Source organism: Microchirus variegatus, assembly GCF_963457635.1.
Source record: "Microchirus variegatus genome assembly, chromosome: 14".
Taxonomy (NCBI): Eukaryota; Metazoa; Chordata; class Actinopteri; order Pleuronectiformes; family Soleidae; genus Microchirus; species Microchirus variegatus.
The window spans coordinates 26338634-26356866 of record NC_139815.1 but is presented as its reverse complement, the minus strand read 5'-3'; the positions used below and the strand labels follow the sequence as shown (position 1 = coordinate 26356866).

Here is an 18233-nt window from a genome sequence, read left to right as displayed (position 1 = left end):
TACTTGAAAAGTGACCTTGACTTCACTCCAATAACCCTCATTTCAGCGCACGGTAGAATTAGTTTAAATAATTAATATACATCTACATGGCACAAATGGTCTTACATGTCTCTGAATTCATTTTAATTTAATGTGACAACAACGTAATTCAAGCGTGTGTCTTTGGTAACAAATAATGGACCCAATTGTTTTGTTTTTATAAGTACTAATAATTAATTTATACAATATATGAACACAAAAACACAACCATCAACAACACCACATAATAAATAAACAATTATAATTCCTAACAATTCCTTTCATATACAAAGGAAGCACAAACTTAAGGACATGAGAGCTCACAAAAATACTCACTTTATAAAGAATTGCATATAAAGGAGAAACATAATTTTAAAGTTCGTTCTGAATATTCATATTGATATAAAATGTGAGGGTGAAAAAAATAAAAAATAAAAATTTAAAGAGAAAATCAAGCAATGATACAAACAACTGATAATATTAAATTCAGTGTTTTTCTTGTTTTATTACACAACGTATATAGACATAGAAACGGGCTTCCATACAAATGAAAACAGACATATTGATAAAGTTTAGTGATGAAGTAAAGAACAAGAGAAGTCCACTTCCTCGTCAAAAGCGACAGTTGGACTTTCCGACCATGTCAGCGGCACCTGAACGCGGCATACGTCATGCAAATGGCGGACGTTGTAAACAGAGGCAGCCGTTTCTCTTCGGCCGCAGTGAAACGTCACTTTTTAGGATGAGCAGCGTCGAGTGTGAGCGTTTGGACAGTCTGGAGGGCTGGGTGGCGGTGAAGAGCAACATATTCGAGGAGCCAGAGACGTTCAAGTTGGGCTTCATCGTCCAGTGGAGCGTCATCGAGTCGAAGTTCGCCGTCACCTGCCACAACCGGACGTTACAGCGGCTCAAACGCAGAGCCGAGGTCGCCGTGAGCGGCGGTGACCCTCAGCTGAGCTGGGCCGGACTCTTCTCCGTCAACGACCTGAGACACGTCCACCAGCAGTTCTCGTGCGTGGCAGACGTGCTGACCGTCTGCTTCCCGGACCTGTCCGAGTTCGAGGAGGGAAACATCTGGGATTTGCTGCTCCTGAGCCGGACGTGGTCAGCGCCGGAGGACGATGGCAGGGATTTTGACGCGCCGTGCCGGAGGCTGGAGAAGTACTTCAGCACGGCCATCGACACCTGCGGCCGCAAGATTGTTCTCGACACGTTGTTCCCGCAGCAGGACGAGAGAGACGTCGAGGAGTACTTCGAGAACATGCAGGAGTTCAAGAGGAAGACCATGCAGGAGGAGATGAGCAGGGTCAAAGGTCAACTGCGACAGGTGAGCCACGCGTGTAAACACAGCCCACTTCAGAGTTGGAAAGAGTATTTAAACTTTCTACTCGAGGGTTAGCTATTAAACTAAAGCACTTTTTGTGGTATTGACTGAAGTATAGGCTAGTTATCGAACTTTAGGTTAAGAAATTAACCCCAGTTCTTTGAAACATGAGTGAGTTATCTCTCTGGGGGAGAAGCGTGAAGGGCGTGTCCCATATTATGTAATAAATCTAAAGCAACTGGCCATAAAATCCTCCTAATATGTCACAGAGACTCAGGAATAATGTTCATATAACAAACTGAACTCACCAACAACAACAGTACAGACAAAATATTTGCATTAAAAAAAATATTTTGCAGACTGCAAATCATGTTTATGTTTTGAAATCATGTTTTGGCGTGTGGCGCCACCTACCGCCGTCTACCAATCATTGCAGTCAGTATTTCCAGTTACGTCAGAAAACTTAAACCTAAAAGACCTCGGTATTTTGAATTTGAATGTAGTAACCGTTTTTGGCCACATTCTTACATACGGTACCTTTTAAGAACTTCAATAATTATGTCACATCAACCAAATTCAGTCTGCTTATCGAACTTCAATAACTATGACATATTGACTGAACTTCAGTCTGGCTATTGAAGTTTAATAATTCTGTCTCATCGACCAAATTCAGGAGAATTATCGAACTTCAATAATTATGTCATATCGAATGAACTTTAGTCTGGTTATCGAAGTTCAATATTTCTGTAAAATCGACCAAATTCAGGCTAATCATCAAACTTAAATAATGATGGCATATCGGCCAAAGTTCAGGCTGGTTATCAAAGTTCAACCAGTCTTTGTTGTATAGTCGAGCTTAAGGATGGTTATCGAACACCAATATTTTAGTGGTTTTGATCAAACTTTTGGCTCAGCGTTGAACGTCAGTACTTCAATATGATATCAACTGAACCTCAAACTCAGCCGGGTATAAAACGTTAATACTTTGTAGTATTGACAAACTTTGGGCCGGGTATTTAACTTCAGTATTTTTATGGTGTTGAACAAACTCTGGGTTACATTTGAAACTTTGGGACATTTGTGATATTGACCCAACTTCAGCCCAGTTTCTGAACTTCAATACTTGACTGAATGTGGGGCTCAGGTATCGCATTTCAATACTTTGGTGTTACTGAGCGAACATTGGTCTGGGTAGCAAACTTTTGGTCTTTTGTGTTATCATCAGGGCACGTCTGTCATTGTTTATCAAATTTTGTATCAATATCAAACCTATTTAAAAAATTGGTATAGTGAAAAGTATCATTCAGGGATCACTGTCAAAGGCCACACATTGGTATCATACAGAATACATCAAATTAATACTCAGCAGCACTCAAGTAAAAGTACTTTTCATGGCAAGAATTTTGACTTCTTCTTGTGTTTAATGGCAGTTGACATACATAATGGTGCAGTACTGCTTCTTTCTTCCTCTTCCTCTAGAAGTCAAAGTTGGCATAACTGTAAATGATCAAAGTTGTCATTTGAAATTTGGACCAGAATCACAATGGTTTAGTGTTTACAACTCATTAATAATGTTTAATAAGTTAATGCAAGCGTTATGTTGTCATAGAACATGTACAACATTTTATTTTTTAACTAAAACAAAGGAATTGTTTGTGTTTTCTTAAAGTTATGGAATCCTCTGGGATCTCATCCGTGTTACCATGCTGGATTAGCACCACACAGTGGCGTTACTAATCTGAAAGCAGAGCCTACCATGACTCAGCAAATCTGTGGTGAATCACTGCATGAGACGAATGGTTTTTAAAGGGGCTTTTAAAGGTTTCAGTGGAGGGTCGTTGACTGAAAGTGAACACATATATCAGTTATTACATTGGTTAGCAGCAAGTCTTTTGCTTGAGTCAGAAACTCATAACTGTCTTCAATGAATAAGTTTTATTATTATTAAGTTCTGTGAAGTGGTTTATCAGGCTCTTCACTCAAGTGTCTGGAAGCAAGGAAATAAAAAAAGACAAACATTAAACTAAGGTGGTGTGAGGAGATTCTTTGTCTCTGAAAACTCTCTCTCTGCTGCTGATGTTGCAACATCACCAGCTCTGAGGTCAGTTTTTCCACTGCAAAGTTTTTCCTGCCTTTTGTCGTCCACGTGAATTTAAGCGATTTGAATCGGGCGTGGAACAATGGGATGAAATTCCATGTGCGATTATCGCGGCCAAAGTGATTGCAATTCTTTGTATTATTGTTATAACTGTAAAAAAAAATGTATTACTTTGTTCAGAAAATTAGCATTTTTGGAAAAGTTGCCAATATTGTTAAAAAATGCATTATTTACATCACCAAGAAATGTTGAAACATTTTGTCATGTCTGTCTTTTTATGTTTATTATATTTATGTATTTATTTAAAGGCGCCATATGTAAGAATGTGGCCCAAAACGGTTACTACACTCAAATTCAAAATACCGAGCTCAGACGTAACTGGCAACCCGTGGTTGCTTGGCACTCTCAGACGCTACTGACTGCAATGATTGGTAGATGGCGGTAGGTGGCGCCACATGCCACAACATGATTTCAAAACATGAACATGATTTGCAGTCTGCAAAAGATTTTTTTTAATGCAAATATTTTGTCTGTACTGTTGTCGTTGGTGAGTTCAGTTTGTTATATGAACATTATTCCTGAGTCTCTGTGACATATTAGGAGGATTTTATGGCCAGTTGATTTAGATTTATTACATAATGCACCTTCAAGGAAAGGGGCAATGCATAATAATAAACATTAGAATATAAATATGGCAGGTTTTATCCTGAGGTTACAAGCGAAAAAAAACTAAAGTAACATGCAAAACATCACAGAAATACAACAGTTACACAAAGAGGAAAGCTGGGGGTTATTATCCAGAGTAAATAAATAAAGTGCCAGCGTCATCAGATGATATTAAAGTGCTTAATGCACAAATACAGGTCAATTATTGCACAATTTCCCAGTAAAAAAAATAAATAAAGTGCTCTGTTACATAATGATATTATAGCACACTGCTCAGTTGCACGTGGCCCCTTGACTTATTGCACTCTGGTGGAATTGCACATACATAATTTCATGGTCACATTTTGCTTTATTTAGTTCTTAATGTGTCTTTCTCTCTTCTCTGTCCCTCACAGTTGCTGCAGAGCCATGACAGCGCCGACAGAATGGTGGCGCTGCTGCGTCTCTATGAAGACGAGGACATGGTTTACCAGGACCTGGTCTCTGTGGCCACCAACTTCTTCCACTATCTGCTGCAGCCTTTCAGGGACATGAGAGAGCTGGCCTGCCTCTACAAGATGGAGATCCTGGTAAATAAAATGCAGTCATATTTAGCAGCTGTGTGGGCTTTTGTAGGAGGTGATAAATTCATCATTCACCAAAGAGGGAGGTTGCCTCTTTTAAGTACAGTAACTACACATCTTCAACCAGAAACCATTTATTTTATTATATAGTCACTGTTAAAGCTGCGGTAGGCAGAATGTTTTTCTGTTGTTTTTTTTTTTGGCCATTATTGATCAACAAAGAGTAAATCATTTGATTTCAGAGAGACAGATATATAAACTAGATATTTGTGGTCCTCTGGACTCTGAGAGTAATCTGGTCCATTCCAGAGACAGTGACCGGGCAGTTCACAGGGCAGTTTTCTTGAGTTATTTTGTCCATTTTGGTCCATAAAAAGTCAGAGGGTGTCTCAAAATGTTGATCAGTGTTTCCCAAACCTCAAAATGATGATGTTCTCATCTGTTTTCTTTTGTCTACAAACTAAAATTATTCCATTTTCATGATTTCTTTGTAAGAGAAAACGGAAAATATTCACATTTTAAAAGCTCAAAAAATCATGTAACTTTAAAAAAAAAAAAACAACAACATTAAAATAGTTATTCATTTAGTAATCTAGTAATAATCAATTGTTCTCATATTCTGCACTTTGATTGATTGATTGTTTTGTTCCCCCCTGCTCACAGGGATAAAGGGTGTAAATATGGACCGGACCAATAAAATTTGATTGACTGATTTAATTGATAACCTCTAACTCAACACCTGCATATTTTCTTTGAGTGATCACCTGTGGGCCAATGTACAATAATCAAAGGTGTGATTCATGTCTCCAACTTTGCTCTAGAAACGTATACACATGGTGAAGTGAGACACTGTTTGTGTGTGTGTTTAAATCACTTTGAAGGGGACAGATATAACACATGGACGTTTGTCACAAATGCTAATTTTAAAAGTCCCTTGAGATGATGTTTGAATATTTAATGTGCGGGAACTTGACGTATACTTTTGTGTGAACTTGTTTCTCTCTGTTTTGGTCCTTGCAGAAGTCTTTAGAATTTGAGGACTTGGGTCCTAAGAGAATTGCAGCCCTGGAGAAGGAAGCGGAGGAGTGGAGAACGAAAGCAGGAGACGCAGTCGCCTCCATTCAGGACATCACCGTCAACTACTTTGCGCAGACTTCTAAGGCTCTGGCCGGTATGAAGCTGCTGTGTTTGTGTGTATGAATTAATCAGGGATTTTTTTTACTCGTCTCACATTAAAAACAAACTTCTGTAAAGTTGTTTTGCTGCTCCAGTCAGCAACATATACACGATTCTTTTAAGAAATTGAAAATAATTAAATAATTTACAAAACGACCTCATAATTGCTTTATTTAATTAATTTCATAAAGCAACGACTGCGACTCTGCTCTCTGAGCGACTTTACAGCTAAAGTAAAGTGACTTTTCAGCCACTATTTATCATGATTTACTCTTGATTGACAGTGATTGTATCTTTAATTTAAAATTACAAATGTATAAAATGTTGCAATATTCTGGCTTTTTCATCAGAATCAAAACAAGTGATTTTACTTTGAAAACAAAATTCTTGAATCTGAATTCTGAGATTATAGTTGGAATTCTGAGTTTAAAGCCAAAATTCTAAGAGAAAGTCAGAATTATAAGAGAAAAATATGAATTCTACAGTCCGAAATCTGATCAGAACTCTAATAGAAAGTCTGAATTTTAAAGTTCTAAATCTGAGATTGAAGTCAGAATTCTGAGATTAATGTCAAAATACTAAGAAAAAGTCTGAATTTTAAAGTCAGAAATCCGAGATTAAAAAAAAAAAGCGTAATTTGTGAGAATTCGGATGATACTGCCTGATTAGTCAGCCTAACCAATCAATCAGTTTCCCTCTAACCATGACACTACATAACAGCCTCTTGTGTATGTGTGTGTGTGCAGGTATGTTGAAGGAGATGGAGGAGGATAAATGTCGTTTTGGAGCGTCCGCCTGGGCGTCTGCAGTTCCCCGACTGGAGAAACTACGCTTCCTGTTGGCCAAAGAAACGCTGCAGCACATGAGAGCGACGGAGATGTGCCTCAACCGAAAGAAAGACAGCATCAGAGAAAAGGTGTGTGTGCGTGTGTGCGTGTCTCCGTCTCCCACTTTGTTTTGATTAGCACAAACAGCGGGTTTTCTCACAGTTCTGAAATGAACTAATCCCATGTTGTTGTATTGGCCGTCTCAGGCTGTAGCCGTCACTCACTGCCAACACAAACACATGAAGAGATGTGGCACAGTGCCTGCAAGCCGGAGTTTTCTTTTCTTTCTTTTTTTTTGTGACTTTGTGTTGTGAATCTGAAGCTGCTGTAGTCCTTTGATCTATTTATAAATCCTCTTCTAAAAAAACACAGAGAATCCCCTCGATACACCCCCAAAACCTACATGCATGAATAAGTGAGTGTCTCGGTGTTTGTGTGCACTCTCAAACGGTCCAAGCCTTCTACATACACATGTACACTACAGAGGCGCACATTACTAATATAATGGGGGTGTCATACTGAGCATTTTAGCTTTTCAGATGTGGAGGAGAGAGAGAGAGAGAGAACACCTCCAGCACCTTCACACGGCTGCATTATTCATCTGATTATGCTCAAGGAAAAAGAAATCAGGTTTCAGGGTGCTGCCACTGTGAAATCCTCAAGAGCAGCACTGAGAACAGCAGCGTGAGCATTTATGATGAGACCGGTAAACTGCACCCACTCAGATTCTTGCAGCAGCAGCATGTCTCTGTCTGCTGAGTGTGGCAGCGTCGCTGCAGATGTCACACTTCTTACATTTAGTGTGTGTGTGTGCGCGCGCGCGTGTGTATGTGTTGAAAGGACCTGTGAATAATCTCGAGTTAATCCAATCTATGCTGCTTTTATGTTGAAAAATATTTATGACCCGTGTGTTTAAGGACACGTCATAGCCTATGACTGTCAGCTTATTAGCTTCATATCAAGCCTATTTCACATCACTGCACCCCCAACTTGCAGGTAGCTCTTGGTTTCAGCTCATTTCATCACATTCCCAAAAGCAATGGTTGGTTTTACATAGTGTTTGACATTGTTGCTGTATTTAATGCCAGATTTTATTTGTCAAATCTGTGTCTCTTCTCTTCACGGTGTTGATGAAATTGGGGATTGTTTACTAAACTTTTTCCTCCAGATACTGGGGTTAGCATTTAAAAAGTACAGCATTCACATTGACTTTTTTTTTGCCAAATTTTACCCACGATTTACACTTGGGCAGTCGGGGACAGCAAGGGAGGCCACCATCGCCATGTTTCTGCAGCACCTGAACGTGTAACAGACAAACCAGCTGAGTTTATGTGTCACATGTAGAAGTGGAAGCAGCTAGAAGGTCACTGTAGCTCTCTGACACTATGAAAAGCACCAAGGACACTTATGTAGTCGACAATCTCATCATCAGATGTATAAACAAAGTCTCATCATGCAAATACCTCACTCTAAAAGTTGGTAGATAAATCCATAGCTTTTGCCAAATGACTTCATGCAGTGCTGCTGGTTATGTATGTAGGGTCAGTTGCCCGGTGACATTTCCACACAGAACACTGGACAAGAAGTGACATAGGCCCAGTCCCAATTCTCTCACTTGCTCTGAGAACACTTGCTATGAGTTCCCTCTACAGTAAATTCCCCTCAATGAGGAAAGTGCAAGAAGAAATGGGACTCGACTAGTATGCAAATTAGTGTAGCGAACGTGTTCCCTAGATCACGCACATCATCGACGTGTCTGATTTCACCCCAGTCCAGTAGATGGCAGTGATACACATTTCCTGTGAACTGCAATACCACCAGAGAGAAGAAGGTTTTTCATTCACGTTTGAAAATGTTGGTTCCAACGGAGCTCCTGCCTGTTGTGTGGGCAATGTTGATTTATCTTCGTTTGATAAATCAACGGAGAAGAAATATGCGAAACAGAAGACGCGTTCGCCGTATGCTCGCAATAGTCGGGATGTTTCAGGATAAGCACGAAAACATCCACATGTATACACCGGGACACACACCCCGCTCATGGATTTTCTTACTATAACTTAACAGTCCATTGCATATACATCTAACTAACACATTCCAACACGTTTCAGATTTTTTACAGGCGTATTTGCGAATATATCCGTTTGCATATAGTCATTTGCACTGGTAGCTGCCATATTGTAATCGAAAATCGCCGCTGGCTGCTTGTGCAAAGCATCATGGGATACTCCTTTGCCTGCAAGCCTGGTCCAGAGCTGATTTCGTAGCGAGGGGTATTTTTAGGGGAGAATAGGCACTTCCCCTTTGCTCCTTAATATATTGGGACACCCTACCCACTCGCCAGGGCTAGGGTTTGAATTGGGACAGGCCCTTATTTTATGTCAAGACAAATGGAGGCAACAGCAACATTAAGCTACTAAAGTGAGACCACGACAAACCGGATGGAATATGACTGAAAACACAAAGAAGAGCCCAGAAGTGATTTCTGCTGCTCAAAAAACCTGAGGTTTGACAGTATAATCACTGCAGATGTAGACACACGAACGCTCCCTCAGTCAGGTCTGATAGTTTTGCTTGACAGAGCCTTGTTTTCAGATGAAAGATGCACCATAGTGGAATAACAGCAATAAATGGAGACCAGTTGTTGACAGATGACGTATATGATTTCTAGAATAAACACCTAAAGTATGTAGATAATAACTCACTGTTGTGTTGTTATGGTGCAGCTGAGTGGACTGTCCACAGACCAGAGCCACCAGAGACCCGACGCCTGGTCTACGTCTGAGGACGGAGAGCAGACGGACACGGTGGACCGGCTGGAGCTGCGCTTCTACGAAACCCAACTGGAACTGTACGACGCCAAGTTTGAGATCTTAAAGAACGAGGAGCAGCTGCTCTTGGCACAGATCGGCACAGTGCGACGGCAGATCAAAGGTACGTTTTTATACTAGGATACTATTTGGAACACTGCAGTCGTCGTAATTCCACATAATACCACTTCATTGGATGATGGAAGCATACATACATCCAGGCTGTAGTGTTTTCAGATTTTGGGGAGCACCAGATTCATGTTTAAAATGTATCCATTGATGTTAGAGGTGTGAATCTTTCAGAATCTCACGATTCGATTAAAAAAATGATGTCCGATTCCGCTAATTTGAGGATCTACTCTAAAGCTGTTTATTTAAGCTGAACTTGCACAAGTATCCTTGGTATGACCTGTAAAACCTATGTAAGGGTACGACATACAAGAGCAAGCCTTCATAATAGTACATTTCAGTTTTTAAATTTGGTGAACTGCTCCTTCAGTTAAGCAGAAGTACAAAAAAAACTTTATTAGAGCAGAGCCTAATAAACATTTACACACATATTTACTACCAGGGTGTCATATTGAATTACACTGTGTACAGGAGATGATGTTTTCCTGGTCACTCAGTTTGTTGTGCACAGGGTTTTACTTTGGGGGAATATTTTGTTCATGTAAATATTTCCCTAATTGCTCCTCCTGGGATGTGGTATGTTTGCTCTCAAGTGTGAGTGTGTGAGTGTGAGTGTGAGCGTGCACTTGCTATGGTGCATTTTGTGGAGTGTGTGTGTGTGTGTGCATCCTCACACTCACACTGACTTGTGTCAGGTTTATCTCCAAGCCAAAAAGAGAGAAGGTGTCGTCCTCCAGCAGTGAAGGAAAGTGCAGGACAAAAAAAGAAAAAGAAGCAGAGACCGTATGAATGAAGTGAGAGGCCACTCTTGAGTTTATGACATATTTCACATGCCAGGTTTGAGAGGAGCACAGTCTGAAGGGCTGAGAATAATAAAATGCTCTTCAGTGGACAAGAACCTTTTAATGTTAGCTGTGAGAAACGGTCACAGACGTAGCTCGACTTACACTGTTCACCTGGACTCCTGTCCTTATTCATGTGTACAGACACTAGTGGGATTATATGGATTTATTGAATGAAGTGAGTCTGCTCTGCTGTGGTCACAAACGCCAACTATCTATTTTGCATTATCATTGCACTACCATACATTCTCTGTATTCTGTATAATCTTCTGTGTTATAGCCTGTTCATAGCCTGTATATATTCATAACAATAGTCATTTTTCTTTTCTTTTAATATACCACCCTGTACATATTGTAGCATGTGCTATTTATCGCTGGTTAAAGCACTTCTGGTTGGATGCAAATGTAATGATGAAATTGAATCAAACCAATCTAATATAGTCTAATCTGGTTTTTGATTTTGAGAAATTGGACGTTTTCTGACTTTATTCTCAGAATTCTGACTTAATTCTCAGAATTCTCACTTTAATTTCAGAATTCCGACTTTAATACTTGGAATTTTGACTTTATTCTGAGAATTCTGACTTTATTCTCAGAATTCTGGCTTTAAAACTCAGAATTCTGGCTTTGAAACTCGGAATTCTCACTTTAAAACTCGGAAATTAAGACTTTATTCTCAGAATTCTCACTTTTAACTCTGTCTGTTTTTCAAAAGTCTAGTTTTAGTCTAATTTACACTATAATTCTTTTTTTAATGCCATGTCATACTGAAAAAAGTCTGTTATAAATTGATTAAAAAATGTATTAATCTCACAATAACTTATTAACTAAAGATTATATTTGTAGAGTTGCAGCAATTACTAAATTAATCGTAAACTATTTGGATGATTGAATTGTTGTTTTTGTAATAATCAAAACAATGCTCTCTGATCTTTCAGCTTCTTAAATGTGAATATTTTCTGGTGTCTTTGCTCCATAATAACAAAGAAATCATTCAAATTGAATCATCATCAGCATCATCAGTCATTCGAGAACACTATCATTTCCAAGTTTGAGAAACACTGATCAAAATTTTGCGACATTTTACGAAACCAAACAAGTCCTTGATTCATCGAGAAAATAACAGACAGATGAATCGATTATGAAAATGATTGTTAGTTGACATCAGGGTGAGACCTGAGTCACACCACAACAGAGTTGTGACTGTGTTTGTGTCCCAGAGCTGAAGGAGGAGGTGGTTTACTACGACGTGTGTGAGGATGCAGAGGAGCTGCAGAGTCTGGTCCACACCAGTGTCCATCACAACACCGACTCTCCTACTGTCAGTCATCTCAAAAAACGCCTGCGCAACCTGGAGGCCAAGAGAGGAAACATCTGTGCCCGACGAGCTTATCTACGCAACAAAAAGGTGAGCTCAGGGGTCGCACAGAGACGGCTATTTATAGCACAACATTTACTGCCCAATTAAAAATGACTTAGAGCAACAATTTCAAGGGCAAATGTGACAAACTGTAATTGTGTCTTTCCATGTGTGTGTGTGTGTGTAGGATCAGTGCATGGATGCCCAGGAGCAGAAGCACGTGGCAGCCAAGCAGAGCACAGACACCTACACCCAGCATCATCAGGTTCACCTGGTACGTAACAGCGACGACAACATCGAGAACAGAATCCAGGTGAGTCTCTCACTGTCTCCCTCTCTCTGTCGTCTGCAGAGACGAGAGAAGAAGAAAGAGGAGGATCAGAGGAGGAAAGACTGGGTGGACCAGGAGCGAGAGAAGACTCTGAGCAGATTACGCTCCTTCAGACAGGTGAGGATCACTCTCTCAGTGTCTCTGTTGTGAGGATTTGAGAATCATGGTTTCTGATGTTGTTTTTGTCTTTATTTCTCACGGGTGTTCCAGAAGCGTCAGGGTCAGTACATCCTGAAGACTCCTCACTCCAGGTCAGAAGTCCCGTGTCCCTCCCAGCCGCTGTCCATCATCAGCCTCGGGCCTCCTCCTCCTCCATCCTCCGTAGATCCCTCGCTCTTTGTCCGTCCTGAACCCAGACACAAAAAAGCAACCAAGAAGCGTCAGTGTGAAGACATCCCTGTCCACATCTACGCTGCAACTCCACCTCCACCTCCTAAATACCCTCCTGCACCTCTTCTGCCACCCCCTCCACCTCCACCTCCACTGCCCCCTGCTGTCCCTCCTCCTCCTCCTCCTCCTCTTCCTCCGGTCCAAGAGGACGCACCGAAGGCTCTCAGTGAAAAAGAGGAGCCTCCTTTCCCTGCCAAGAACATGCTCAAACAAAACACAGGTGAGAGGGAAATACAGCACATTTGGTTCTGTGATAGTTTCACAACAAAGGACACACACACACACACACACCCCCCCCCCCCCCCCCCCCACACACACACACACACATTCTAGTACTTGCTGCATACTGAGGACTGGGTTGCTGACAAAGTGAGGACCAGCATTTCCACAATTACAAATATCTCCTTCAGAACTACTGGTTGCAGTACCACAAAATGTCTGCAGGTGGAGCCCCAGAGCAGAAAGGGCTGGAAAACTTTTTTGTTTTTGTTTTTTTTGTTTTTTTTTGGTCCAAAATTAGACAAAAACGTGATACTATACTATGTCGTCCAAATTTTTAAAAAATCTTCATACCATACTAAGACGTCAAAAATTTGAAAAAATCTTTGACAAAAAAAAATTTTTGGTTCAAAATTTGACAAAAAACCTTATACTTTACTATGTCGACCAAAATTAAGACAAAATGTTTACCCAAAATTTTTGGTTCAAAAACGTCAAACTATACTGTCTTCCAAAATTTAAAAAAAAAATTTTTTACCCAAAATATTTGGTTCAAAATTTGACAAAAACGTCATACTATACTATGTCATCCAGAATTTGAAAACAAAAATTTGACCCAAAATTTTTGGTCCAAAATTTGATTAAAAACTTCATACTTTACTATGTTGACCAAAATGAAAACAAAATTCAAAATGAAAATAAAATTCAAAAATTCAAAATTTGACAAAAACGTAATACACTATATGTAGTCCAAAATGTGAAAAAAAAATTTGACCCAAAATTTTTGGTCCAAAATGTGATTAAAAACTTCATACTTTACTATGTCGACCAAAATTAAAACAAAATTTTGACCAAAAATGTTTGCTTCAAAAATTGACAAATACGTCATACTATAGTCATCGAAAAAATTTGAAAAAAAAATTTACCCCAAAATTCTTGGTTCAAAATTTGACAAAAATGTCAAACTATACTATGTCGTCCAAAATTTGAAAAAAAAAAAATTTGACCCAAAATTTTTGGTCCAACATTTTCCAAAAACGTCATACTATACTGTCGTCCAAAATTGATTTTTTTTTTTTTTTTTTGACAAATTGAGTATAGCATGTTATAGCAACCCAAGGAAGTGATTTCAATGAAAACAAAGTGAGGACCGACCAAAATGTCCTCACTCCGTAAAAATGACCTCACTTTGTTGGTTAAAAACCCTCACTGGTCCTCAGTATGCAGCAAGTACAAGAACACACACACACACACACACAGACACACACACACACACACACACATGACAAGGACATGTTGTTCTGGTTTTTTTCAGCCTCTCCTCTAGATGGCACTATAAACTACTTACTTCACCTTTAAGAGGAGCATTGCAAAGATAAAGAGATTGAGTTTTCATCACTTTGTTCACCATTAAATTTCCTTTTTTTCTGCAGGAACCATGGACGAAGTGTTGGCCTCGCTGCAGCGCGGACAGATTCAGCTGAGAAAGGTCCCCACTCACTGGACAGCGTCTCCTGCCGAGGACCCGAGGAGCAACCTGATGACTGCCATACGTCAGGGTGTCACTCTGAAGAAGGTGAGAACACGTCACACACACACACACACACACACACACACACACACACACACACACAGCCCTCAGCTGAGTCTCACAGGCTGAGTCAGTGTCATTTAAATCAGACTTTTGTCACTTCACTATGTGGTCCTACACAATCAGAAATACACTGTGTTTGATATTTAGCCACGTGTTTTTCTGTTTAGTCAGAGTCAGAGAGAGTAGAAGTGAAGGACTCTTTCCACTCAGTGTCTCTCATGTCAACAAGTGTCACTTCTTCCAAATCAGTAATTGAATATAACAACAAAGTTTTGGGGATTCTTCAGTGCCATATTAATGTACCATCATTCATCCATGTAACTTGTGGTGAACTGACTCACGTGGTCTTCTGTAGGTGGTTCCTTCTCGAGCCGAGGCCCCGGGCAGCGGAGACAACGAGCTGGAGCGAAGCATCAAAGCCGCCATGATGAGGATGAAGAACGTAGCAGCCGACTCTGATGACGAGGACAGAGGAGACGAGGAGACGCAGAGCACAGAGTGGGACAGCTGAGCACACACACACACACACACACACACACACACACGCACACACACACACACACACACACAATGGATGCGTGTGCAGTGTAACGACGGCTGCTGTAGAATACGGCCGCCATTGTGCAATAATAAGACTTTTGCCTAAAACACTTTTAAAGGCTTTTTCTAAGATGACAAATAGTTTTTATTTTAAACAATACGTATGTGGAGCATAAACAATATCAGCCAATCAACCTTCTTCTTCCTACACGTTTCACACAGGAAGCTGTGGAGCTGCTGCTATCAGTTACTAAAATTACAATAAAATAATGCATTTTTAAATACTCTACATTTTCTTCTGCACTTGCACGTTTTTGTAAGAACTTTGTTGAAAAGAAAGAATGGAGTGTGGGAAATGAAACAGCAAAGGGCTTTTAATTTGAAAGGGGTTCGAATTTTCCGTCTCTATTTTTTGCTGCAAAACACAGTGGAATCCGATGTAATCTGATTACATTTAGGCCTAAATGAAAACTAAAGGTGTCGTTTGACGCAGTCACGCTGGCACACGCATCCACTGTGCTCCAGGTTTTTACACTTCCTCTTTTATCGAGCATGTGTCGCTGCCAAGTTTTACCTGAGTGCTCCTCTTCCATCGTCACAAACGGTGATGAAAATGTATGTAGAAAATGTTTTACATTTTAAAAAGGTATCAGGATGTAGAAAGCACTTACTCAGGAGAAAAGGCCTTGTGATTGTACAGACTCTGTAGTGGAAATGAGCTCTCTGTGTTTATTTGTATTTATATCTTTGTGAGGACGCTTTAAAGGGCTTAAGGTTAAGGTAAGGGGAGGTTTAAGGGAAATGCATGATGAGTCCTCACTAAGATATAAACACAAGTTTGTGTCCACCGTCACAAATACTCAAATACTCGTGTGTCTAAACCAGGGAAGCCCAACATAATCTACACTGGGATCCTTTACTGAATATTCTTTTAGCATTAAAATAATTAAATGACAACTTTACGCAACTTTTTCTGCCACAAAACCTTATATTTTTATATGGTGCCTCCATGACTTTGACATAAGCTTCTCAAGTACACGTTTACAAGTACAAGGAGAATGTATACACCTCACAACAACAGAACATCAATTGTGATGTTACACTGCCGTTCAAAAGTTTGGGGTCACTTAGAAATGTCCTTATTTTTGAAGGAAAAGCTCTTTTTTTCAATGAATATAACATTAAATGAATCATAAATACACTTTATACATTGTTAATGTGGTAAACGACTATTCTAGCTGCAAACGTCTGGTTTTTAATAGAATATGTACATAGGTGTATAGAGGCCTATTTCCAGTGTTCTAATGGTACATTGTGTTTGCTAATGGTGTTAGAAGACTATTGGATGATTTGAAAACCCTTGTGCAATGATGTTATCACAGCTGAAAACAGTTTTGCTGATTCTTTGACGAAAGGGCAAAATGATTATTTTTAATAAAAATCATTATTTCTAATCTTGTCAATGACTATATTTTCTATTAATTTTTCAACTCTTTTGATGAATAAAAGCGTGACTTTTAATGGAAAACACAAAAAATTGTATAGGTGAGCCCACACTTTTGAACAGTCGTGTATATTCAGACTTTTTTTCATATCACGGTTCAAATTAAAACTTATGACGGGCTGATTTTGGCCCACAAGCCTCATGTTGGGCAGCCCTGGTCTAAACCCAACAACAATTTTTATTTTAAAAATTTAATTACGATAATCACTTTTTTGTGCCTGATGTCTCGGGCTGAACAATTTTGAAAATATCTAATTGCGATTATTTTTGACTGAAATTGTGATTGTGATACGAGTCTCATTTTCATTTGAATAACATATAAAATGATTGCTGTGTGATGTTAGTGCAGATCTGTGAGAAACAAAGTTTCTGTGGAGTATGACGTGTGCACGTCGGGACAATATTTCATCTAAAATGGTTAATTTGACACACGTTTTGGCTTTAAAAAGGCCATATTGCGGCTCTATCGATATCACAACTTCGAGCATCTACCGTTCCCAAAATCAGTCTGATATCGTAATTTTAAACTATAAAGAAGTGAAATGAACATTTGTGCTAAAATACTTTTGTCATTTTCTTTTTCCGATATCTGCTCCAGTGATTTTTTTTGAAGATATGTGGTCTCATAACGGCCGATAATGGATTGGTTTTTTTGGTCGACTTGTGTGAGTTCTGGAGTTCTTTTGTGGTGAAAAGTTCAGCTTCAGTGTTAAATGTTAAATACGCACACGTGACGCGTCCAAATCTGTCGTGATTGTTTGTATCCGAGGTCGTCGTTCGATGCACTTTCCCCTTTTTGTCCCTGTCGTCATTTCTGTGTGAGAAAATGCAATTTATGAAACGATAGTTATTTCTTTTCTCTCTCTAATGCCAGAACACAGAGAGAATTCTGACTTCTTTTTTCTTCTAACGATGGAAATGCTTTTAAAAAGCATGATGTGACGGCTTAATGTTTGTTCTTTTGGCCACAATCTCTGAACGTGACTTACATGAACCTGTTTATACTGTATCTGTCATGAATAAGGCTGCGACTAACGGTTATTTTCAATTATTATCAATTCATCTGGAATAATTACTGGGTTGGTCCAGAAAATATTTTTTTAATGATTTTTAAGAAGCTAAACAATCTGAGAAACTTGTTTTAAACTCAACTCACTTATTAAAGTGATTAATAGGGAAATAATCGGCTGATTTGGTTGCAGCCCTAATCATGAACAAACACTACGCGTGTGTAGCAAACAGGACCAGGTGGGAGGAAGAAGTTAAAAAATCTGTGCACTTATTCTTAAAAAAAACTCTTATTCTGAAAAGATGTGGACAGAAGACGATTAGAGCCACATGTCTGTTGTTTGGAAACAAAATGAAATAAGTCATTCATGCTTTATCCTCAACATGAGGCTCGCAGGTGCCAATCCCAGCTGACATGAGGCCAAAGTCCACTCTCTCACTTACCATCAATTTAGAGCGTTCAATTTGCCCGATCCCCTGGAGATCTTCAGAAGTCAGATTTGAAATCATTGAACGTCTCTCTCATGTGGCCCTAATCCTCTTCTGTAAATGTGGAACTTGATTCCACGCCGGTGTTTTTCAGACGAGCTGAAACACACGTGTACTGCTGTGTTTTTATTAATAAATGATGGAAAAATGATCTGTGGCAGTTTCTTTCTTACTTTCATTCAAAAAGAGAGAGAATGTGTGAAAGTGTTGTTTGTGGAATCTTTGAACCTCCACATGATCTCTGTCTCTGTCTGTCTCTACCTTCACTGTTAAATGAGTCACATGGCTTCAGTCTGGGAGCTGAGGAGCGCTGAGCGAGGCTGAGGCGACTCGTAGCGCCCACGTGAT

The 18233-nt window shown here is 39.6% G+C and overlaps 1 protein-coding gene across 1 annotated transcript; it reads left to right on the top strand.

The window, feature by feature from the left end:
- Positions 1–639: 639 nt before the first annotated feature.
- Positions 640–18023, top strand: whamm (WASP homolog associated with actin, golgi membranes and microtubules). Its single transcript, XM_083900861.1, has 11 exons — positions 640–1345; positions 4502–4675; positions 5690–5840; positions 6592–6761; positions 9396–9603; positions 11671–11858; positions 11998–12084; positions 12163–12258; positions 12352–12751; positions 14184–14326; positions 14700–18023. Exons 1-11 carry the CDS (start codon positions 659–661, stop codon positions 14853–14855), a joined length of 2460 nt encoding a protein of 819 aa, XP_083756987.1. The 5' UTR covers positions 640–658; the 3' UTR covers positions 14856–18023.
- Positions 18024–18233: the final 210 nt, after the last annotated feature.

Bases quoted from the DNA above. Each gene is read 5' to 3' on its own strand.
- whamm (XM_083900861.1), top strand. From the start codon at position 659: ATGTCAGCGGCACCTGAACGCGGCATACGTCATGCAAATGGCGGACGT. The intron at 6,762-9,395 runs GTGTGTGTGCGT...GTTATGGTGCAG, and splicing joins AAGACAGCATCAGAGAAAAG to CTGAGTGGACTGTCCACAGA. The intron at 12,085-12,162 runs GTACGTAACAGC...TGTCGTCTGCAG, and splicing joins AGCATCATCAGGTTCACCTG to AGACGAGAGAAGAAGAAAGA.